Below are 24,839 nucleotides of genomic sequence, written 5' to 3' on the forward strand. Positions count from 1 at the left end.
TATCTTAAATGAAAAAGCAATTTTTTTCAAGAAATTATGGAGAAATACATACACATTAACATTAAATGACTGGTAACAGGTACAATGTGATTCACTCTCAGCTGTTAAAGGAAGAAAAATGAATGATGCAATCAGTTATGAATTTTTAAACTCCCAGATTACTGCCTTAATAGTGTACCTGGGAATGTCGACAAAGAGGGAGGGATACTGCAAGACCTTCCTGGAACCGCTAAAACTTCAGCACAATCTTACTCATAATATTAGCCCTGCTTTCTCTTTCAATCTCTCTATCTTTTTCTCTCTCTTTCTCTCTCTCTCTTTCTCTCTTTCTTTCTCTTTCTCCCTCTCTCTCTCATCATTTAACATAAAGAATGGCTTTCTTAGTAGGAGGTGATTAGGGATAATTTTGAAAATGAAGATGATTTTTTTTTATTTCTCTAAACACTATTTTAAAAAGAAAAGAAAATGCAAAAAGCAGAAGGAAATAATTCCATTTGAGAGAAATATGAAGGACATGGTACTTGCTACCACCTATCTGAGATAGGCATCTCATCAGAACACTCCAAGTTGCAGAGCAGTGAGTGTATTCTACCTACCACACTCTGACTTTCATACACTACAACCTGATATCCCCTGCCATCAGAAGAGAATCAAGGCAGTCCAATTGATTTATCGGCACCTGTATTCTAACTACAGACTTGTCAGTCAGGCTCAGACCAAGTTCTGTTCAGTCAAAGTTCTGTCCCAGACAAAGGCACCAATCTATGGGTCATAGCATATCACAATAATTATTTAAAATACCATTAAAATTAAGGTTACTATAAACTGATTTTTGCAGGCCTTAAGTCCTTGATTCATTCCTACCTTCCTTCTCTATTTCTAAAGATAATTGGTCCTGATGAGAAAACACAGTGCTTTAAATCAATCTTTTTTTTCCCAGCAATGATTTATTGAATACTTACAAATAAAAGTTAAATAATATTTGGAAAGAGGTTTAGACTGCTCAACACCTTTTGTGTGAACTCAAGCACACACATATAACTGACCTTATGAATGATATAACCTCTGAGAAGTTACTTTCTTATCTATGAAATGAGAGATTCAGACTAGAGTACCTCTAATTTTTTCTACCTATGAAATGCTATAGCTTTTCTACAAAGGATGGATACAAAGTACTGCTAACTATAGCATTGCCTTTATATCCTTAGATTCTAGTTGGGGAAATAAGACATGTGTGAGGCTCCAGCATAAATGAGGGGAAAATAATTGAGGAAATGTATTATTTGGTATCTGAATAATAAATAATCTTTTGATCTCTAGATTTCAGTCTTAAGTTACTTGATAGTATTTTTTTCTAAAATGAAGTAGCTATTTCTTTATCTGAGATGATCTTAATGCAATATATTTTAATGTAATACTACATAAAATGAATATACAAGTAAATAAAAGTCAAACTGAAAACCTGGAAGTAGCTTGGAAAATGCTGATTAGACAATAACTAGCAAAGGTGATAATCACAATTGGACCATCAAGTCAAATAATCCCTACTTTTCCCTCAGACCTTCTTTAACTCACATTAGGTTTTGTTCCTTCTTTATTTCTTCCATTTCTTTGCTTTTTCCTTTTTCTGGTAAAATCAAAAACTAAGAGTATTTTTATTATGTGTATGTTTATATTTACTTAATAAAATGTGAGGTTTTATGTTATTTTTAGTTATTTATTTTTTTGATACAATCAGAGGTAAGTGACTGGCACAGGGTCACACAGCTGCTGAGTATCATGTGCCTGAAGCCAGATTTGAACTCAGGTCCTTCTGACTCCAGGACCAGTACTCTATCCACTATGCCATCTAGCTGCCCCTTCACGTTATTTTTAAATGAAGATGATTTGGTAATATTTTCTTGCACTTTCAGGAAAACAAAATAAAATCAATAGAGTTTGTTTGTTTGTTTGCCTGTTTGCTTCCTTGTGGCCTTTGATTTTCTTTTCCTTCTTGACTCAGTGGTCTTAGGAAAATTAAAAGATTTTGATCTCTGATCAACCTTTAGCCACGTTATTTTCTTCTTTTGAGAACTGACAGTGTATTATGTTTTCATAAAAGAAAGGCAAAGACTGAAACTTGATAGTCTGGTTTTGCCTCTGTAGTCAGTCTCAGTAATTCTCTCTCAAAGACCAAGCCTTAAACCCAATTAACTCTGGAACTCATTGACAATAAAAGGTCCCCTGCCCACGCACCACTTAATGGTCATTTTTTGGGCCCTCCAGGCTCAGAATGAATGTAAATAGTAACTCTTTCTCTTTTGGCCAGCAACCCTAAAAGATCTTCCACTCTCAGTTTGATTTTGTTGTTGTTGTTGTTAAAGGGGCCATTCCTTGACTCACTTCTTAACGAGGCCTATAAACTGAATGGGTGTTGCCTCACCCAAAGTGAGAACCTGAAAATACCTTAGGTTTAAAGGGCCTGGGTCTCCTATTGCATCCTGAACTCTCTCCAGTCATCCTGATGAATATATGAACACTGGACCCAGATGTCTCTGGAGGAGAAAGAGAGTCTGGTGACCTTGCACAGCCCTCTATCACTCAAAACAAAGTCAATTACAAGTGATATCATGATTTCCCTGATGTCAGGATCCTCTTCAGAATGAAGGACAAACAGTAAAAATGACAACAAAAACAACAACTTTGACCATAGTAGTGATCTATCTGTTTAATGACCACGTTTTATGGTTAAAAGGACACTGGAACAGTGAGGAACTATGGGGATCCTTAGCTCCATGGTTAACTCATTGCCCAATACAGAAAGGTTTGTTTTTCCTTGAAATATTTTTAACAAATTTTATAAAGGTTTTTTTTTTTTAAATCTTACTCTAAAATGGCTATAATTAGATGACCTACTTACCTTGCAAGACTCATGGGCAGCCAATGATAGGTGTGAAAGTGGAGAATGTTACCATTTCTGCATATGGAGTAGAAATTAAATAAATGCGGGATGAAATAATTATTACATTTTATCAACAAGTCAGAAATGTCAAAGAAGTCTCCATTCAATGCTTGGGCCTTTCCCCTTCCCTGATCAAATAGCCATGATGCTCCTTGCTTTCATTTGGTGCCTAACTATCCTAAACCCCTTAGGCTGGTATTAAAAGTCCCTTCAGAATGTGAAGTCAGCCTATCCTTGCAACTGATACCTAATGCCTTGTCTTCAAATCATCATCCTATCAAGAGTGTTTGGAGAATTGTAAACTAACAATAGAGAGAGTGATGGGGGTTGGGATATAGAAGAGATTATGGTGCTTGCTCTGTGGTAGAGTGTTTGTCTTGGAGTCAGGAAGACATAAATTCAAAGTCTACCTAGGACAATTTTTAGTTGTATGACTCTGATAAAGTCACTCAGTCTTGGCTTACTTAACAGTAATAATAGCAACTAACCTCAAAGTTGTTTTGAATATTAAATAAAGTAACATGCAAAGTACTCTACAACGTGTAAAGCACGTTATAAATGCAATGTATTATTATTATCATTATTATTATTATTATAAAAAAGAATAGTCATGAGAATGTGGTAACTGGATATTGATAGAAAACCTGAGTAAATGAACTCAGGGACAATTAGAGTGGGTTAGGGGATAATACTTCTCTTTACCTCATAATTATATCCCATTTATTGTTTCTACTTCCATAAGGACTAAACAAAAGAATGCCAAAGCAAGAATAAAAGCTCCAACGGTTATAGAAAACATTAGGTAGAACTCACCTTTCTTCATCTTTCTTGACTGGAACCTGAAGACCTTTTAATGTTTTTATAACTGAGTGTTCTGAAGTTTTGGGAATGCTTCTGCAAATGCAACATTTACAACCTGGGTTTGATTTTACTTGGTCCTTCTGGAAGATCCAGCATGCCATGAAGGGCAGTGGAGACAGTGAGCCTAGAAACAGGTATTCACAACTTTAGGTGGGAAATGTATCACAAAGGTCATACACCTTAAATTGACCTTGCTAGTTATTATTTTAAGAATGTCATTTTTCTTCAGATACAATCAATTCAATAAACACTTATTGAGGTCTCATGTTCTAGCACCATGCTAAGTACTGTGACATCTGAATTAGCTTGTTGTAACATGAGCTCAAAGTACACTATGGTTTAATGGTCAGAGATCTGCCTGTGGATTCAGTTTTGTTACATGCTAGCATGATCATAGAAAGCCAAGTCACTTAGTGACTTAGTTCCAGATGAAATTCTTTAAGATTATAAATTACCAACAAGTTTGTGGTCTCTACTGCAGCAAACGATCTCCTCAAAAATATTCACTATTCCAATAAAAGAAAATAGAAAAAAAATTTAAACAAAACCCATGACTATCATTTTAATAAATGGGAAATTGATGATATTCCTTGGATTACCATCCCATTAAGCTTCTTTCCTGAAGCGCCAAAGGGGATACTAGATGAGGTACTTACATTTGACAGAAGAAATGGGATGTTCTTAAAATTTCATAAAGAGAAGAACATTTTTCACTTTTCTGTTACAATAAAGGTCAGAGTTCTGCTCTCCCTGACCTATACTCTGATCCACAGTAAGCACTTAAAGGACTAAGCCTTTCTTAAACACACAGATACTTATAGAAATTGCATTAAAGTTAAGACACTAAGAAAATTTACTCAGTCACCAGGGAAATAAGAGGCTGTCCTCTATGCGATTGTTGGCTCCTTCAGCTCATTTGACTTTGGTCAGTGTAGGAACAAATTCCCTAGCCAATTAGTCCCAGTTTGTCCATGTGCCAGACTTTGGCTGAATTAACAGCTAAGTGAATTGTATAGTCAATGTTTTCTGCCCTCTATGAAAGTTAGAAATAACTTCATTTATGACATCATTTCTTAGATAAATGTCTCATTTACAAATGTCCTTAAAGGTGGCTTTGAATAACCCAAAGATGTTCAGAGGTACATGTCACAGGACTTTATGCAATTTAATCAATGTTTAAAAACATTTATTAGGAGGAGCCAGCTGGGGCAGTGAATAGAGCTCTAGCCTTGCAGTCAGGAGGACATGAGTTCAAATCCAACCTCAGATACTTGACACTTACTAGTTGTGTGATCCTTGGCAAGTAATTTCAGTCAGATTACCTCAACAAAAAAGCAAATAATAATAATATTCCTTTACTTTGTTGTGCTAACATGTAATTGTCTACCTTCTTCTATTTTACTCTGAATGGGTTCATATAAGTCACAATGAAATTCTCTGAAATAATAATATTTGTCATTTCTTGCAGTATAATCATATTCTATCATATTCATATGCAGTGATTATTTCCCTTATTCCCCAAGTGAAAAGTACCTACTATGTTTCAGTTTAATTGATACAACCATGTTCCTATTAATATTTTGGTACATATAATTACCTTGAGATCATTCAGCAATTTGACTGGAAGTGATTTTACTGGTGTGTAATTAAGGAAGGAAAATGTGGTTCAGATTCGCCCCTACAATCAGACCAGTCCAAGAGAGAGAAGTGAAGGTAGCTTTAATTAAGATTATAATACAGGTATAGAAAAGCCAGATTTACAGCAACATACAATTAGCAATATGACTATAGTTAGGCTAAGAATACAAAGGATAGCAATAATATAAGAAAACATCACCAATTCGGGGAAGTACCAACACCTGAAGTCCAAGCTGGGGATTCCTGTGATACAGTTTTCAGGGTCCCGATTGGGAAAGTCCCAGGCACAGCAGCCTCTCCATGGGTGAGAATCCAAAGATGGCTTTTGTAATTAGGATTTAAATAGGGCCTCTAACAAAGAAGGCCTGGTGCCAAAAGTGTCAATGATTCTAGTAGATGTTTTCCCTCTGTCCAGCAACAGGACAAGTTCCTGGAGCAAGCAAAACATCTCAGGATATTAATTAACTTGATATGTTCAATGAACTGGTCAGGTTCCCAGAGCACATCTTTTCCTGAGAATTGGCTAAATTATCAGGTTAACATAGATAATCACACTCCGACTTGTAGCCCAAAGTTTAGAGTCATACAGGGGACATAGAAGATCTTTCTTTATAAGATTTATCAATCCATTGGGTTATGAAGTTTGTAAATTTTCGTGACTAATATGATATAGCAACCACAGCACTACTAAGAATTTCTATAGCCAATTAAAGATTGCAAAGAATTTTACACTTCTCATCTCATTTGTTCCAAATAGTTTTCCAGAATGAGATAATTCATATCTCTGCCAACAATGCACTCCTCCCACTACCAAACACTGCCATTACAAAGTATCACATTCCATAAAATTTCATTTAATTGATTTTATTTCTTTTAAACTAATTACCTACAAGATGCCAGGAAATTTGTTAGGCACTGTGTACATAAATACAAACTAAAAACAGTCATTTAACCCATAAAGTTTACATTCTACTTGAAAAAAAAATACATGTACACACAGACACATCTATCTGTATGTATGTACAAGTATGTGTGTACATATGTGTATGCATATGTGTGTGTATTTAAAGCACTAATAACTAGGTTTATCATGGAAGCTCTCGTGTAAGAGGTTTTATTTAAGAAATGCACTTGTTATATGACTCTGCTCAAATCACTTTACCTCTTTGTACCTCAGTTTGTGATTTATAAAATGGGGATAATAATAATGCCTGTCTCCAGGTTTTGTTATGCTCCTGAAATGGTATAATATATGTAAAGGACTTTGAAAATTTTACAGTCCTATGTGAAAGTTATATATAATTTTAATGATTTCTTAACTGTGATGCCCAGAATAGGAAATAAGGCTTTTTCAGTTCTCCATAAACTTGGATCTGTGAACTTCCTTTAAATATTATTTTCATAATTGTTTTTAAATATCATTATAAATTTAATGTATTTGAAACATTATTCAGTGGAAGGTTTTATCTCAGATACTTGAAAAGAATTTCTATATGATTTACCAGACAACCAAAGGGGTCCATCATATGCCTGCATCTCACTCTGTCTCTTTCTATCTTTCTCTGTTTCTGCCTCTGTCTGTCTCTATTTGTCTCTGTCTCTCTCTTTCTCTGTCTCTCTATCTCACTCAACTTCTCACCAATTAATTTGAATGACATTTATTTTCAGTGCCTCATTAACATAAATTGATTTCATTCACCCTTACCTTACTTCATTCCCCATCTAATCTAAAATCTAATTCACTCTTAGATTATGATACCAAATTATTTTGAATGAATAAAAGTTTTCCTCATTCTTTCTGTAGCTTTCATATAGGACAGAAATTCACATGATATTCCCATTCCAAATAACTATGCTCTCTTCCTAATCTCTCAGAGAAGCTAAGAAATGAGGAAAGATTAACAACAGAAACAAAAATAAAAACAAAATTCATCTCTTGTTTTGAGTCTTAGAAGGTGGTGGCATTTCCCAGTGACTCCCTTTACTATCCTCTGATCTCACTGATGTTTTCCTATTTCTATATCATCTTATTTCATTATCTCATCCCTCAAAATATTAATTAATCTGTTATGTTTTACTTTTTTTTTTACTACATTGTTTTACCCAGAGTTCATTTTTTTTCAGGGTCACTGAATGCATTTGATTTTCTAATGTGTTTTGTTCTTGTTGTTGTTGTTGTTGTTTATGTGTTTAAATAATGACCTTATAGTGTAGTGGCAGAGCTGGTTTGGGGTCAGTAAGAATGCTAAGGCCAGAGTCCTTCCAAGCAGGGCTTTATTATCATAAAAGCAAATGGAACCAAGCAGCTCAGGATACTGGTTGTTTATGTGAGAGGGGAATGGGGAAATGCTTATATCACAGCTGAAGGGGGAGTGACTTAAGACAGTTGGCTATGACATAATCTTTGTGCTATGCAAGCAAAAAAATAAATAAATAAAAGTTGTGCCTTGGCTGTACTGGGTCTTCTGAGTGGCTATCTTGAAATAGCCATACTTTCACTCTTGAGAGTCCCTTCATTACCATATTCATAAGATGTAAATGGAAACTTCAACATCACATAAGTTACTCTTGGGCATTGAGGAGACTTATTGCACTTGTGTGGTTTTGGGAAAGCCCCCTGACCACAAGGTCTCTGGTGATAGTGTGGGCTAAGGGTCCCTAGACCACAAGGTTGCTACAGAGTGGTCAAGTTGCCTATTCAGCATATGGGGGAAGTAGTTGTTTGTGCAGCATATGGGGGAAAGGGCTAAGAATATAGGGAAAAGGGTTTCCTAATCAATATACAGGGAAATATGGGGCCTCACTGCTATGGGGAAAAATAGGACTTTGCTGCTCTTACTACAATAGCATGTCTTGCTCACATATGGAGTCCTTTAAAAATGATTAAAATACTTACCATTCTTTTTGAAATCACTTTTTTTGTTAATAGTTAAATTCTACATTTCAGGATGTTATCTGTATGTCCAAATCCACCTTTAAAAAACTTTTTTAGAATAATATATTGTAACTATTTAATTTCTTCTAAATGAATAGTAACTTTTTTTCCCCTGGCTGAATGAATTCCCTTGACTTGAGAAGTTTATTCTCTTTCTATCATTGTAATATTTGTTTTTATTTTTTAAAATTACATCTGTGAAGTGTGAACCAAATGCTCTTGGTAACTTAAAATTAGGATTTACCTCTATCAGTGTTCTATGCATTACCATGGTGTGACTGTGCCTTTTGCTGCCTATACTGTTAACATATCTTCAGTGTAAATTATGAAAAAAATAGCCTTAAAATTATTTTTCTCAGCAAGACATATAGTCCTTATATTATCTTTTTTGACTTTGTTTTGAGGTGGTGCAGAAAAAGTCAAGATGAGACATCTAATTTATCTTTTAAAAGATTCCTTAAATTATTTATTTTTCAACATTAATCACTGTTTTGCTCCACAGTTTCTTCTCAGCATTTTTCATTTCTGTATTTCTAAATGTGTAGATCAATGGATTTAATAAGGGTGTTAGAAAGCTATAAAATATTGCCACCATTTTATCAAAAGAGAAAGTAGTGGGTGGCCTTGTATATTCAAATATACATGGTACGAAAAATAAGACAACAACTGTGATGTGGGAGCTACAAGTAGAAAGGGCTTTGCGACGTGCTGCTGAGCTGTGTGTCCTTAGAGAGTGCAGGATAATGCCATAAGAGACAAGCAAGAGTGAAAAGTTGATCATACAGATTAAGCCACTGTTGGCCATCACCATCAGACCAGGCATATGGGTGTCAGTACAGGCAAGTTCCAGCAAAAGGTACAAGTCACACATAAAGTGATCGATTACATTGGGCCCACAAAAGGGTAAGGGAAGCATGAAGAAAATCTGAATCATGGAATGCAATAAGCCCCCAGCCCAGGCTACTCCCACCAGCAACAAACACAGGGACTGACTCATGATTGTCACATAGTGCAGAGGCTTACAGATAGCCACATACCTGTCAAAAGCCATGGATGTGAGGACAATCACCTCAACACCAGCCAAGAAATGTTCTGCAAAAATCTGACCCATACAGTTTTGGAAGGATATGGCTTTTCTTTCATAGAGAGAGTCTCTGATAACTTTAGGAACAATGACAGAGGAGAAACAGACATCCAGGAGAGATAGAAAGGCTAAGAAGAAGTACATAGGGGAACCAAAAAGAGAAGGGGTGCAGATGATGGTCACAACAATAAACAAATTTCCCCCAACAGTTGCAAGGTAGAAAACTAAGAGTATAACAAATGTCATTTTCTGAATATTTGGATTCTGTGAAAGTCCCAAGAGAATGAATTCAGTCACATGACTTTGATTTTCCATTTGTAAAGGTCCTAAGTGCCCTATTAATCATTGAGTATCTACAGAAAAGAGAAAGAAGAATCTTTAATCATCAATATTAAAAAACATGTTTAAAAGCATATTAAATATGTGAACATTAATGACATTTACATACAGTATGGCATTATTGATTATGAGATGTCATTCAATACATCTTCAGTTCATATGAACAACAGGAGGCCCTTTATGATTTAGATTTCCCTCTCCATTACCCTCACCAGTTTCCCAATGACCTTCTTAAATTAATATTTGGAGAAATAAATGTGATATTCCAACAAAGTTGTCAACAACGTACAGTTGGTATACCCATTCATTGTCCAAAACGTCTTGCAATGTAGCTTAACATCCTATACTTCTTCTTGAATATGTTATACTTTGCTCCCACACTGACATTGTATTTATTACATACCATCATTGCTCTTTTTTTCCTTTTCTTCCTTATTTTTTACTTGGAAGGTGATTTTTTTTAAATCCAGATAAAGTTTTACATTTGTCCTTATTCAATGTGGATGAATGTTCCAGACTGCAAGAATTTCTCCCCCCAGAATACTAGCTAGTATTTAATAATTTGGCAGTCCTTGCTGGATTTCTGCCACTGGAATATTTAACAAATGTCCTATTTATGCCTTCTTTTAAGAAATATATATTTATATGTATATAAATATACATTTACATGTACATAGATGTACTTATACAAATATACATGCAGGTGTGCATACATATTTGTGCATATATACATATACTTGCATGCATACAAATTCATTAAAAATTTCTGGAATATTCTATTAGCAACTTAGTTTGAAGATGGTATTAAACCATTAATAACTTTCCTCCTCTCTCCCTCCGTCTCTCTCTCTCTTTTTCTCTTTCTCTCTCTCGTTCAGTTCCCATGGGTTTAGCTAACATTTCTATGCAAATGACTCCTTAATCTATATGTCTACCTAATCTCTCCCTTGAGTTTCAATCCCTCATAATCAATTACCTATTAGAAATTTCAAAGTAGAAGTCCCAGAAATATCTTAACCTCAATGTCTCCCATATCCTTTCCTTGAAAACTTCTAATAAAGAGAAGGCTGTCAATTCCAGAGTTAGGCCTATGTTTCTGCCATTGAACTTCTGGGTCTTCTGATTTATGTCTGTTTCAGAGCCACAATATCCCTCCCCAGAGAGAAAAAGGAAAGTACTTTTACCCACAAAATATGAGCTTAAATGTTCATATTTTTTGACATCTATCTCATAGAAAGAAACTTAGACCCTCATCTTTTCTACCCACCAAAAAAAAAATAATAAAATGTTTAATCTCATGGATTGGAATGAGGACAGGAGATGACTATATATGTGAATGGTTAATGTATAAGATCTCCCCTACCCAAAGTCCAAGCCAAGGGACAAGGAACTTCCCTAATGTATTGTTCCGGGATTTGTTCCAACCCAGACTCATCTTGGGCAACTATTCCTTAGAAACAGGTCTTGAGGTAAACATCCAGGGACTTAGTTAGTTCCTGGTTATTGACCCAAGACATTTTTGACATAATAAAGAGTGTTCTTGAGGTCAGAGAGTTTTGGCCAACACTCTCTGGCCAAAACTCTCAGGTTCTTAAGATCAATTACCTGTTCCTTGGCTCCCTGCCTTCTTTGTGTAAGGATGATAAAAAGGGTCTTTCTTGGGAAAGTGGCTTTAAGAGTTACCCTTGGAGAGGATGCTCTGCCATAGAGACTTTCTTAACTGGGACCCCGATGAGTGTGATACAGCACTTCTCCAGTCAGATGTTCAGGAGTTGGTGCTTCCTCAAATTAGTGATGTATTTCTTCTTCTTTATCTCTCTATCTTTCTGTTAATTGTCTTTGTTTCTAAGATTGTATAATCATAGGTAATCACATTTTTACGTATGTATGTTTATGATTATTGGCATTATTAAATCATTTATAAACTAGGACAAGGGTGAACATGTCTTTGTGGGTATAGATCCAAACCCATGAAACAAATTATAACCTTACTGTGACAATTGACGTCATGAACGAGATCTGTGTCACAATGCCTTTCCTAAAAAGTCAGGAGAAGTTAAAGTTAAAGAACAGGAAAGGCTGGGAAGGGCTCCCATATTCCTCCTTTGCTAAAGAGTGGGCTAAGAATACTACTCATTGTGAGGATTGGGGGAGCCATCTTAAACAAACTGAACCATTGAATGTCATTAGGTGTTTAGAAGATATCCCAATAGAAAAAGGGAAAGAGATGGTGGGAATAAGTAGAAGAGGATGGGCTTTGTAAACAGCATTCCAGTTCCAGAATTTGAAAGCATTTGAAAGTGGATTAGGATAAAGACCAAACTCCAGTGCAAATTAGGGAAGTAAAAGATAGAGATTAAAGACCCATATTCCCATAACTATATATTGGAAAAATGGTTCTACAGCTCTAGCAAAAACTCTAATTGACACTGGAGCAGAGGCCTCCCTCATTTATGGTAATGCTGATAAATTTAAAGAAGGAAGATCCATTATAATTACAGGATTAGGAGGAAAAGAAATACAAGCCAAACAAGTTATTATACCCATTAAAATAGGACAATTACTTTTTGGGATTATACTGTAGTAATAGTACCCATTCCTGAATATATAATTGGAATGGACATTTTAAGAGGAATGACTTTGCAATTACCAGATGGACAATAGCAATTTGCTGTTAGGGCCCGAATTATAAGGGCAGTGCTAGTAAGAAAACTTAAAATGCCCCCTGTGTCTTACTGCCACCTGTGAAGACCATTACACTTAAGCAGTACCGTATACCTGGAAGGCAGGATGAAATTACTGCTACTATTAAGGAATATGTTGATGTAGGAGTGCTGATTATATAACCCCACTATTTGCCATGGGATAGTGACCAAACATCTAGATAAGGTGAAAATGAAAGGAGTGAAGATATTTTATTAGAACATATGAAAAGCAAAGGATGGGAAATTAATCCAAACAAAATTCATGGACTGACACAAGCAGTAAAATTCTTAGGGATTTACTGGAATAAGGGGCACAGAAAAATACTTCCTAAGGCTAAACCAAAGATAGATTTTCTTCCCTCTACTAATAAAACTGAGGCCCAGAAATCCATAGGACTTTTTGGATATTGGGGAACACATATTCCCCATTTAGGACAAATATTACACCTGCTTTATAAGGTGACTAGGAAGAAATATGAATTCCCCTGGGGGAAGGAGGAAGAAAAAGTGTTTGAAGAAGCCAAAGCTGCAATCCAAACCACATTAGATTTATAGTCTATGGACAACGGCCCTGTAGAATTAGAAGTTTCTGTCCAAGAGGGATATGCTGACTGGAGCCTATGGCAAAAATAGAAGGGCAGGAATGTTCCCTTAGGAATCTAGTCAAGAAAGCTACTCTCTGCTGGGAAAGTTATTCACCTTTTAAACAACAACGTTTAGCTGCATGTTAGGCATTGGTAGAGACAGAACAATTGACAATTGGTCGTGAAGTGGTCTTTCGACCCAAAATACCTATAATGCATTGGATAATGAGCACCTCTGCCTCTTAATGAAAATGGTTGGCAAATTCATAGGTGAGATATATGAGGAAAAGAATTGTGGCAAGATATATGGAATTGGTCTCATAATACTAACATTTCAGGTTTTCATGGAGATGCACATGCTTCAGTGAACACCCAGAATGTGATTATAGTGCACATGTGGATCATCTAGCCAAAATAGCAACAATAAAGTGAGAAGATCAAGAATATTATTCATTAGCCCAATGGGCACATTGACAAGTGGGACACCTTGGAGTCTGAGCTTTATACAGCTGGGCATTGGACAGGGGAATTTCCCTCCCAATATCTGTATTAAAACAAGTACAATCTAAGTGTTCCATATGCCAAATTGAAAAGGAGAGATCAATTCCCCGCACTGTTAGAGGTGCACTAGCCCAAGGAAGGCTACCCTCCCAAATTTAGCAAATTGATTCTGTTGGTCCCTTACCAATGGGAAGAGGTTGCCGGGATATTTGTACCTGTGTAGATACTTATTCTGGAGTATTGGCGACATGCCCATAAAGAATGCCACTCAGGAAAAATACTTGTAGAACTATAGATATCATTACTGTTATTATGGATCCCCTCTACACATACATAGTGACAATGGAACAAATTTTAAGGGAAAAGAAATAGATCACTATTGTTTATATCATAATATAGAATGGATTTATCATGTACTTTATTATCCCCAAGCAGCAGGATTAGTTGAAAGGATGAATGGGTTATTAAAAGAGAAACTTAGACAACTTGGCAACAACTCTTATACACATTGGAAAGATAATTTATCAAAGCTTTGCAACAGCTAAACAATAGGCCTCTAAAAGAGGGATTAACCCCTTTAGGACAAATGATGACCACTAATGTTCAAATAAAGATGCAGAGGCTGAAAAATCTAACATTACAATGGTAAGCTTGTGATCCACATACCACACTCCACTTGTTAGAAAAAGGCAAATCTGCTTGTAATGATTTACATCTTTAAATCCTGTAGATCTTCCTGTAAGGAAGATAGTTATTGTTTCCACAGAAATAGGAATAAAAATTGCACCTAAACATTTTGGGCATATACCTCCCTGGTCAAGCTTAGTTGTTAAGGGGATATATATCTTAAGAGGAGCAATAGATTCAAATTATGTGGGTGAAATAAAAGTGATAATGCAAAACCTTGACCCAGAACCAGTAGTTTGCTCTATGGGATGTAGACTGGCACAATTAGTAATTTCTACCTATTTCGAGGAACAGTAGGAGCAAATAGCAGAACCACTTTCAATTTCAACCAGGTATGGAGGATTTGGAAGTACTGATTTAAGAGTAGGATCTAGAGTATGGGTTAAAAGACATACCTCTGATATACCTCGGGCTGCTGAAATAGTGGCAGAAGGCAAGGATGGTACTGTGGTAGTTGCATTTGCTGGAGGTGATAAATTGTATCATTATCCCCTAACACAATTGTTTTTATGGGAATGGGATCTTACAGTTTATCTCATACTTATTGGAAGAGTAATGGCACAATGTGAGAAGAATACACTGGTGTGATTGGAAGAAGCATTGGCAACCCCTGGACCATGAGACTGTTGGATTTGCCAAGAACATCCTCAATCCAGAAAGAAACCTCCCACAGGACATGGACTGAATAAGACAGCGGGACAAATGCCACAACCATACACTTCTTCCAGATATGCTTCCTCCTCATTAATAATATCACCTGATCTAAAGACTTTTTTTAATACTACCTGCTCTTCCATAGGAAATCCATTCTACAATGTGACATATAATGAAAGCCAACATTTTGGGAGCATTTTAATATCCCTAGAAGGAAGGGCCCAAATTGGCCCTTTCACCTATTCATGTTTTAATTGTGATGATTTTATGAATTTCTTGCCTAATTTTACACATATAGCTTGTGATAATTGTACTTACTCTACTACTTTAATTAATAGAACTAGTGTCTATATGTATGTCCTACTAATTGTTCTTACTGGTTTATACTAAACTGCTTGACTTCTTTCATTTCAGCGAGGTAACAAGCTTTTTCTTTTTACAGGTGAAGTCCTTGTATTGGTTTGTTCTCTCTCTCTGTATGGATGATGGTTGTGTATGCCCATAGGAGATGATGTTCCGAATCCATGGATAGGTCAGATCTAGAGGCCGACTGAAGGGTTAATGTATAAGATCTTCCCTACCCACAGTCCAAGCCAAGGGACAAGGAACTTCCCTACTATATTGTTCTGGGATTTGTTCCAACCCAGATCCACCTTGGGGAACTATTCCTTAGAAACAAGTCTTGAGATAAACATCCAGGGACTTGACCAGTTTCTGGGTATTGACCCGAGACATTTTTGACATAATAAAGATGGTTCTTGAAGTCAGAGAGTTTCGGCCAAAACTCTCAGGTCCTTAAGATCAGTCACCTATTCCGTACCTCCCTGCCTTCTTTGTGTAAGAATGATAAAAAGGATTTTTCTTGGGAAAGTGACTTTGGGAGTCACCCTTGGAGAGGATGCTCTGCCTTAGGGACTTTCCTATTGGAGACACTGACTGCTGTGATACAGGACCTCCCCAGCCAGATGTTCAGGAGTTGGTGCTTCCTTGGATTGGTGATATATTTCTTTGTCTTTATTTCCCTTTCTGTTAATAGTCTTTGTTTCTAATATTGTATAATCATAGGTAATCATATTTATGTGCATGTATGTTTATTGTTATTGCTCTTATTAAATCATTTATAAACTAGGAAAAGTGTGAACATATCTTTGTGGGTATAGATGCAAACCTGTGAAACAAACTGTAAGTGCTGCAATCTGTAACACCATACTGTTATATTATGTTACCCATCTCCCTTTGCCATCTCATAAAAGTTATTCTGTTCCAAAATTATTTCTCCTCAGTTTTTGCTTCATATATCTTTGCATAGTGAAACTTAACAGCAATTAGCATAGCCTGTGCCATCTATGAGATCAATTGCCTTCTGAAATATCTGGTACAGACATACCCTGAACCCTGCCCCCACAGCTACACATGAATTTCTTATTGATATAAATAACAGCCAAGTCAGTAAACTGTCTCTATTAATAAAATCAACAACTGTTTTGCAGTTTTAAAATTGCCTAGAGGCACTGGAAAGCTTTTCCCAGTTAGACTATATCAAAGGTAGTATTTCAGTTCTTCCAGAACCTGACACCACACTGCCTTTCTTCTCAGATCTGCCCATTAAAGACACACTCCCTTTCTTGAGGTTTTCAAGTTGGCTGAGAACTGCTGCCTCTGCTGCAGCTCCTTCTCCTCCTTCTCCTCCTTCTCCTCCTCTACTTTTACTACTATATTTATCTTAGAGTTTCTGTTTTTCTCTCCCCAAATCATTCTTTCCTAGGAGCTGATTAATATAGAAAAAAATTGACATTCACAAGATCTGAAGGTAAGTTAAATCATTACACCTTTCATTCTTTGAATATGAGTCCTCAAATACTACACTGGCATGTAACAGGAAACTGATGAACGTTTTTTTTTGTTTGTTTTTGATAGACTGGTTGATTGGTGTGCATAATCCTATCATGCATTGTTTTCCTAAGTTGCTGAAAACAATTTATAAACTTGTGAGCATTCTTCTTATGATGAAGTTCCCCCAACTCATTAGTGTGGATCTTCTGACAATCAGAACTCCTTAGCTCAGCTCCAAGCTTCTTCAGCTTCATAGGACCTGCCAGAACTGCTAATGTTCTGGCCAGAAATCAAGATTACTTGCATACCCCCAAAGAGGAAGGAGAAATAGGCAGGGAAAGTACTGTGCAAATAAAAACATCTGTAGGTTGTACTTTGAAATGTATTTGGCCTGATTCAGATTTCTTAAAAGGAAATGTCTATTAGATAGCTTTAAGACTAAAGAAGATCAAGAAATGGTATATGCATGTGTGTTAGTGCAATTAATGACAGTTTTTGAAGAAAGTTCTGACAATGATGGAAGGAGAGAAATAAATGGAAGTAGTGACAGAGGATATAGACCAGAAGCTGCATGATGTTCTCTCTGTCTTTCTGCCTCTCTCTGTCTCTCTCTCTCCTCCTTCTCTTCTCCTCTCTCTCTTCCCTCTCTTTCCTATCTTTTTCCTCTGCTCTCCTTCTCTCTCTCTACCTTCCTTCTTTCTCTCCCTCTCTCTCCCCTTTTTTATCTCTCTTCCTCTCCCTATCTCCCCCCACCCCTTTCTCCATATACCATCCTTTCCCTTCTCACTTCATATGGCAAATGCGAAATCACAACTGCTTTTGTTCATTACTTATATTCAACAGATAGAATATGATGCATCAGTTTCTATTCAAGAAAGTGAGTTTTATTTTGCTTTGCTTATTTGTTTTAATATTTCCTATTTATATCTTCCACAAAATCAAACAAAATAATATCACTATTATGATTTTTATTTCTTTCCAGCCCTTGATTAATTCCTCTCCCCCAAGTGTGATAATGTTCTTGGAAAAGTTTAGAAAAATATTTTGTATCTTGATAAATATATCAATACTTAAATGTATTCTGATAGTAAAAGTATAAACTATTGGTGAGATTTCAATAAAACAGAAAAAAGAAAAAAAAAGCTGTCAGACCTCATTCCATCTGAGTAGTCAATCTTTGTAGTCTAATACCTGTAAAAAGCAAGGACTTTGTATTCAAGGCAGCAGTGACGTATGGTGAACAGATCATCAGTACATTTGTTAGGTTCTTGTGAAGCCTTATTGCTGAGTCATTGTATGACCTGTGAAGGCTTATTTAATATTTTTTATGTCTGTGTTTCTGCATATGCACATAAATCAGAATAATGAGTCATCTTACCAATATCACAAGTGTCATGTACAGTGAGACCAATTAAATATGAGAATAAGCATAACTAAACATAGACATGTGTTTGAATCCAAGAAATACCAGCTATATGTATTCCAAAAGCTAAGAGATGAGTTATGTTTATGGTTTGTGATTAATATTTCTTAAATAACACATCTTTCATATCCCGGCCTAATTAATTAACATCCATGGTTCTTCACCTCCTAGAGAATAAAGGCTGAAGTCCTTAAACATTCAAAACCGTAAAGAATTTAGCATTCAATATTTTTTGTAAATCATTTCCCCACTTTTGTCCATTTTGACTGGCCTTCCATTTCCATTAAGTTAAAAAAATAAAAAAATTATGGAATGGGTGTTGAATAGAAAAATAAAGACATAAAGTGATGAGATTTTGATCATTAGGTAAAGTTGAAGGTCTTGAATAAAAAGACTGAGGAATAGGAAGAGTGGGAACAGAGTGGGGAATGGTCAAAAGAAGAATGAACAGGGATTGCAGCCAGGTGGGGCAGAGTAAAGGGGAGAAAGGAATTACAGAAAGATCTTTTCAGGAGTTCATCATCTTACCATCACTTTACTCACTCTGGGAATGAGGTATTCTTAGACGATGTTGGGTCTGAGCCACCTAGTATTTTGGGAACTCATAATTCTAATTCCTAGTTCCACATACCTTTAATGGCCACAAAAAAGGTAGACACAGAGACTATTACAATAGTAAGTCTGCCTAAGTCTGCACGGTGCAGAGCTCTCTGCCTGGTATACTTAGAGCCTTATGTTTTTCTTCAACAAATATTTATAGTAATTGCATCAAACTTGAGAAACTTGGAGAACTGAAGCCTCCAGGGAAATGAGGGATGTTCTTTATGAGGAAATTGGCTCTATAAGCTTTGTTGACTTGAAGGTCGATAAATAAAGTCCCAGTCCAATTTGGTCTAACCTGATCTGGAGCCAAATCTTGGCAAAAGCAGAAAGCAGGTGAACTGGGTCTTCTTGCTAGTTTGTTATCCTGCCTAGTATTTAGCACTCTCTCCACAAATGTCATTACCTTTGAAGCCAAAAGAAGCATTTGTATAGGGTTGACTATGACCTTTTGAATATCCCATCATCTTATCCCTCAAAAATATGTCCTTAAAATCATCAAATTTTAGATATAAAAGGATCATTTTGTGTAACATACTCAATGTAGTAAAGGTGGACTCAGGTCTAGCGAAGTTTGGTGAATATCTTTTGTAACATAACATTGAAGGTAGAAATATTCAGTAGTAAAGTAAGTGCTTTAGTTTAGCCCAATCCACTTTAAGTCACATTCTTTGCATTTTTTGCATGCAAGATCATGAATATGTATTTTATTAACAAATATTGCCATCAGATAGTGGATAATTAATTATGTGGATTAGGTAAAATTTTATTTGATACTTTTTTCTAGGTTTTTTTTGCAATCTATCTATTATTCTCTAAGCTGCATGTGAATTAAGACTCTATCTTTTCTAAAATCTAGCACCTGCCCCTGATTATAGTTTTGTTTTCTCTACACAAAGCAATATTTGAAAATAAATATTAAAACTATTGTAACAATTTATAATTCCCGAAGACTTCTTGCACTCAATTATAGGATTTGGTGGCTCCTCTCACATGTGGCTACTTTAGAAAACTATCCAAGGTTCATACTATGGCTCCAGAGATCCTATTAACATGTGTTTTTTTTTTTTTTTTGACTGTTTGTGATTGCCTTTTAATCTGTTTCAGTCAAAGCACACAGATATTTCAAAGAAAGGCATTTTAAAAATTAGCATAGTAAGAAATAGCAAAAGAACATTTCCCCATATTCTCCTTTCATGTCATGAAGATCTACCTACATACCTCAAGAGTGAAAAAGTTTCCAGGACAAGAATAGAAAGGGAAAAAATTGAAATAGACTGCAGCATAGTATACTGAAAATAGCACTAGGGTAAGACTAAAATCCTAGATTTCTCTGTCATTTAATATTTATATGAACTTGGGGAAAATGTTTAAACTTTATGGTCTTCAGTTTTTTTCATGTATAAAGTGAAAGGGTTACTTTAGATGACTTCTAAACTCCCTCCTCACTTGAAAGTTATGAAGTCATTGATTTTCCTCCCTAGTGAATAGAAACTACATACATATAGTTGTACCAATATGGGGTATACAGGCACCAGCCCTAATCAAAAACTGCAACTCCTCAGAGTGCTGTCATTCTTTTGGTATTTTGAGCTGAATATAATAGAATCATTAGTCATACTCTATTTAACAGTCTGCATATTATGCTAGTAATGTTAGGGTCAGAGACAAGTATATGCAGATAGAATCTCTTCTTCACATTGTTCCAAATCTTCTTTGAAGTGGAAGAAGGTAATAATTATTCATTAAACATCTACTATGTTTCAGGCATTGTGCTAAGCACTTTACAAATATTATCTGAATTGATCCTCATAAGAACCCTGTGAGGTAGATGTTATTATTATTCTCATTTTGCAGTTGAGGAAACTGAGTCAGACAGCTATGAAGTGACATGCTAGTAACTGGGAAGGGGTATTTTTTTCTATTTGCTATGTGAATTTACTATGTTACTCCATAGCTTTCCCATAGCATTTTTTGCTTCTGCATTCCTCAGTGTATAGATCAAAGGGTTGAGCAAAGGAGTTCCAATGATATAAAATAACAACACCAACTTATCTACAGGAAAGATAATCAGAGGCTGAGTGTATATAAAAATACAAGGGACAAAGAATACAATGACCACGATTATGTGGGAGATACAGGTGGACAAAGCTCTACTCTTCCCTTCCGCACTATGATTTCTTAGTGAATAAAGGATGAAAACATAGGAGGTCATTAGAATTGCAAAGCTCATCATGCATATGATCAGACTATTGGAAATCATCAATAGGTTTATCACATAGGTGTCAGTTCAGGCCAATTTCAGCAAAGGCTGCAAGTCACACTAATAGTGATCAATCACATTGGGACCACAGAAGGGCAAACTCAAGGCAAGGAAGATCTGGGTGATGGAATGCACAAAAGACCCCACCCAGGCCAATATTACTAAAATCCCACACATCTTCTGGTTCATGATGACTGTGTACTGCAGAGCCTTGCAGATGGCCACATAGCAGTCATAGGCTATGAGGATAAGGACCAACACTTCCATATATTCAAGGAAATGCATTCCAAATACTTGAGTCATGCCCTCATCAAAAGAAATGGTCTGCTTTTTAGAAAGATTGTCGACAATCAGTTTGGTGGCTGTAGTACTAGAGAAACAGGATTCTGCAAAGGACAAGTAGGTCAGAAAGAAATACATGGGGCACTCAAGTGTGGGACTGGTCTTGATGGTCAAAATGATGTGCAGGTTTCCTAACACAGTTACGGTGTAGAAAACCAAGAAGACGGCAAATACTATCTTCTGTTTCACTGGGTCTTGTGTCAGTCCAAGAAGAATGAATTCAGTCACGTTGTTTTTCATTTCTATGTCTTCAGTGAAAATGGTAAAGATATATGTGAAAACTAATCATTGCCTAAACAGAAGAAAGTAGCATTAGGAAAACAGAATGAGGGTACTTGTGTCTTAATGAACTGTTGTCTGTTCTCAAGTATTTCAGTGTTTCTTGTACCATTAAAAAAGTTACACAGAATATTACCAAGAACATGTACTTCCCATAATCTATTGTGATCTACCCTCCACATTTCTTGAGCTGGTTTATGAAAGAATAAGTTTCTATGTCAGTGAAAGGAAAGACTATGACTTGCTAAATTATTGAAATTAATACTGAGACCTGACATTCTCCTTGCCTATTTCCTATTGTCCTATTAGAGTCAATATTATTTTTTCTGCTATTACAATATTTCATAGCTTTAATTGATAAGAAATTTTCCCTTTCTTTAAACCCTAGATATATATCTTCATAACTTATAACCATTGTTTCTACTTTTGATCTCTGGAATAAATTGGAAGATGAGTCCCACTTTCCATGTGAGAATTCTTCAAGTACTTCAAGATGTTATAATGTCCTCCTTAAATCTTTTACTTTAATAAAAAGCATTCCCAGTCATTTAAATCATTAATGGTATATAATATGCAGTATACTCACCTTCCTAATTGTCATTCTATGGAAGTCTTACAGCATGTAAATATCCTTTCTACATTGTAGGATATTGAACTGAGCAGAATACTCCAGATGTGGTCCAATAAGGTCACAGCACAGTGTGATTATCAAAGTTCTCATTTTGGAAAGTACATCTCTTATAATTCAGCAAAGCTTTTCATATACATAGGTATGTATGTATATATATGTATATTTACATGTATGTGTATGTGTATATGAATATACACATACACATGTGAAGCAAATGCTCTGACTGTATATACACACAGGTATAGACACAGACACATAAATTCATTGACTCCTGTTGATTAATACTTTTTTTTGAGAATGATCACAAATCATCCTTTAACAATACATTTTATATGTTCTCCAATAATTCAAGTCAACCTTATTAGTTACATTTCAAGAAACTACTATCATTCCCTTTGGAGAAAATCATTGTTTATTTCATTTAAAAGGCAAGAGAACAATGTTAATGGTTCCTGTGCATAAGGAGTTTCCTTCTTATTAAGAGAGGGAAAAACTCATAAATCTAGATATGGAACTGACCATACAGAATATCTGATTCAGATTCCTTACTTTACAGGAGAGAAAACTGAGTATAAAGAAATTTTGAGTAATTTACAAAGGTCACATAAGTAGTAAGTGAAAGAACTAAGAATCATATTTGTGACCTCTGACCCTAAATTCAACCCTCTTAGCAATTCACTATAGGGTCTTCCAAGTAAAAATATTAGTAAATACAGTTGATAAATGGTCAAAGATTATGAACAGACAGTTTTCCAGTGAAGAAAACAAAAGTGTTTTTTAGTTATATAAAAAATACTCCAAATAATTGTTGTATAGAGAAATGCAATTTAAAACAACCTTGAGATACCATTTTATACCTACCAGATTAACTAAAATGATTGAAAGGGAAAGTGACAAATATTGAGGTAATATGGAAAAATTGGGACATTAATTCATTGTTGGCGGAATTGTGAACTAACTGATCCAAACATCTTGAAGAACAATCTGGAATTATGCCCAAAGAATTACTAAATTGTCTATACCTTTTGACCCAGCAATGCCACAACTAGGTCTATTTCCAAAGATGATTAAGGAAAAAGTAAAATGACCCATATGTTCTAAAATACTTAAGAACAGTTCTCTTTGTGGTAACAAAAAAAAAAAGGAAATTTGGGGGATAGTTGTAAATTGGGGAATGGCTGAACTAGTTGTCATACATGATTTTGACAGATTACTGCTTTGCTATAAGAAATGATGAGCTCAATGATTTTAGACAAACACAGAATGACTTGAATAAAATAATGAATAGTAAAATTAGCAGAACCAAGAAGACATTGTATACAATAACAGAAATATTATTTTAAGAATATCTTTGAGCATATGTCATTTTGACTATTACAAATACCCAAATTAATTATAAAGGACATGTGAAGAAAGATTCTTTCTGCCTCCAGAGAAAAAACTAGAAATATTTATAGTATGTGTATCTCTGTATGGAAGTATATATATATATATATATATATATATATATATATATATATATGTGTGTGTGTGTGTGTGTGTGTGTGTGTGTGTATACATACATGTGCAGACATTTATACATAAATAGGCACACATATGTGTGTATGTATATATAAACACACACAAATACACATATGTATGTGTGTATGTATATGTATATATGTGCATATGCATACATATATACATACATATATGAATACACACACACATATATAGTCTAATGGTAGTCATCTCTAGGTCAGTGGGGAGGGAAGAAAAATAAGAAAAATAAAAAATGTACATGATACTTTTATATATTTGAAGGGAATAGCAAGTTGTACATAACAGATTTGCAGGTTCATGTGCAGTTATCTTTTTATTGTACTGTTATGGAAATGCTCGTTTTATTCCATAAATTAAAAGAACAAAATATTATTAAATATTCCATGTAAAATGTTGAGAATGATCATAATGCCTATCAGTTATTCACATGATTATAGTCATACTGATTAGATACATTGGATATCACTGAGGCTATAGATACTGGGTAAAAGGATTGTTAATGAGGCTGATACAAGAGAAGATATTAATAACTTATGATATGTAATTACAGGGACAGCCAGATGGTACAATGGATAAAGCACCAGTCCTGAAGTCAGGAAGACTTGTCTTCCTGAGTTCTAATCTGATATCAGACATTTACTAGCTGTGTGACCCTGGTCAAGTCACTTGACCCTGTTTGGCTCAGTTTCCTCATCTATAAAATGAGCTGGAGAAGGAATGGCAAACCACTCCAGTACATTTGCCAAGAAAATGCCAGACAGGATTACTAAAAGTCAGACACAACTGGAGAAAATGACAATAAAACCAAATTATAAATGCAACACCTTTCCTCCCTTTTCTAAATTAGTTTGTGATATTGGTCAGCAAATAAGACAAAAAAAGTAGAATAACAAAATTTCAAATTTAAAAGCAACTTTATTTAATCCACCCTCTTTCCTTCTAATAATCCCTTCAACAAATAACCAACAAGTGTTTGTCCAAGATTTTTTTTTTTAAG

General features: G+C 35.3%; 1 protein-coding gene and 2 pseudogenes across 1 annotated transcript; all 3 read right to left on the reverse strand.

The window, feature by feature from the left end:
* LOC114051818 overlaps positions 1 to 18,748 on the reverse strand; it is a 24,109-nt pseudogene extending 5,361 nt beyond the window's left edge.
* Positions 8,842 to 9,774, reverse strand: LOC114051817 (olfactory receptor 4C15-like). The gene has a single exon (XM_027874220.1). It carries the CDS (start codon positions 9,772 to 9,774, stop codon positions 8,842 to 8,844), a length of 933 nt encoding a protein of 310 aa, XP_027730021.1.
* Positions 18,749 to 20,706: 1,958 nt separating the features above from the next.
* LOC114051882 lies at positions 20,707 to 21,630 on the reverse strand (annotated as a pseudogene).
* Positions 21,631 to 24,839: the final 3,209 nt, after the last annotated feature.

This window comes from Vombatus ursinus, unplaced genomic scaffold (genome assembly GCF_900497805.2).
Source record: "Vombatus ursinus unplaced genomic scaffold, bare-nosed wombat genome assembly UNPS02014806.1, whole genome shotgun sequence".
Taxonomy (NCBI): Eukaryota; Metazoa; Chordata; class Mammalia; order Diprotodontia; family Vombatidae; genus Vombatus; species Vombatus ursinus.

What these genes read in the sequence shown, in the direction of transcription:
- LOC114051817 (XM_027874220.1), bottom strand. Translation starts at nt 9,774, where the DNA reads ATGGAAAATCAAAGTCATGTGACTGAATTCATTCTCTTGGGACTTTCA.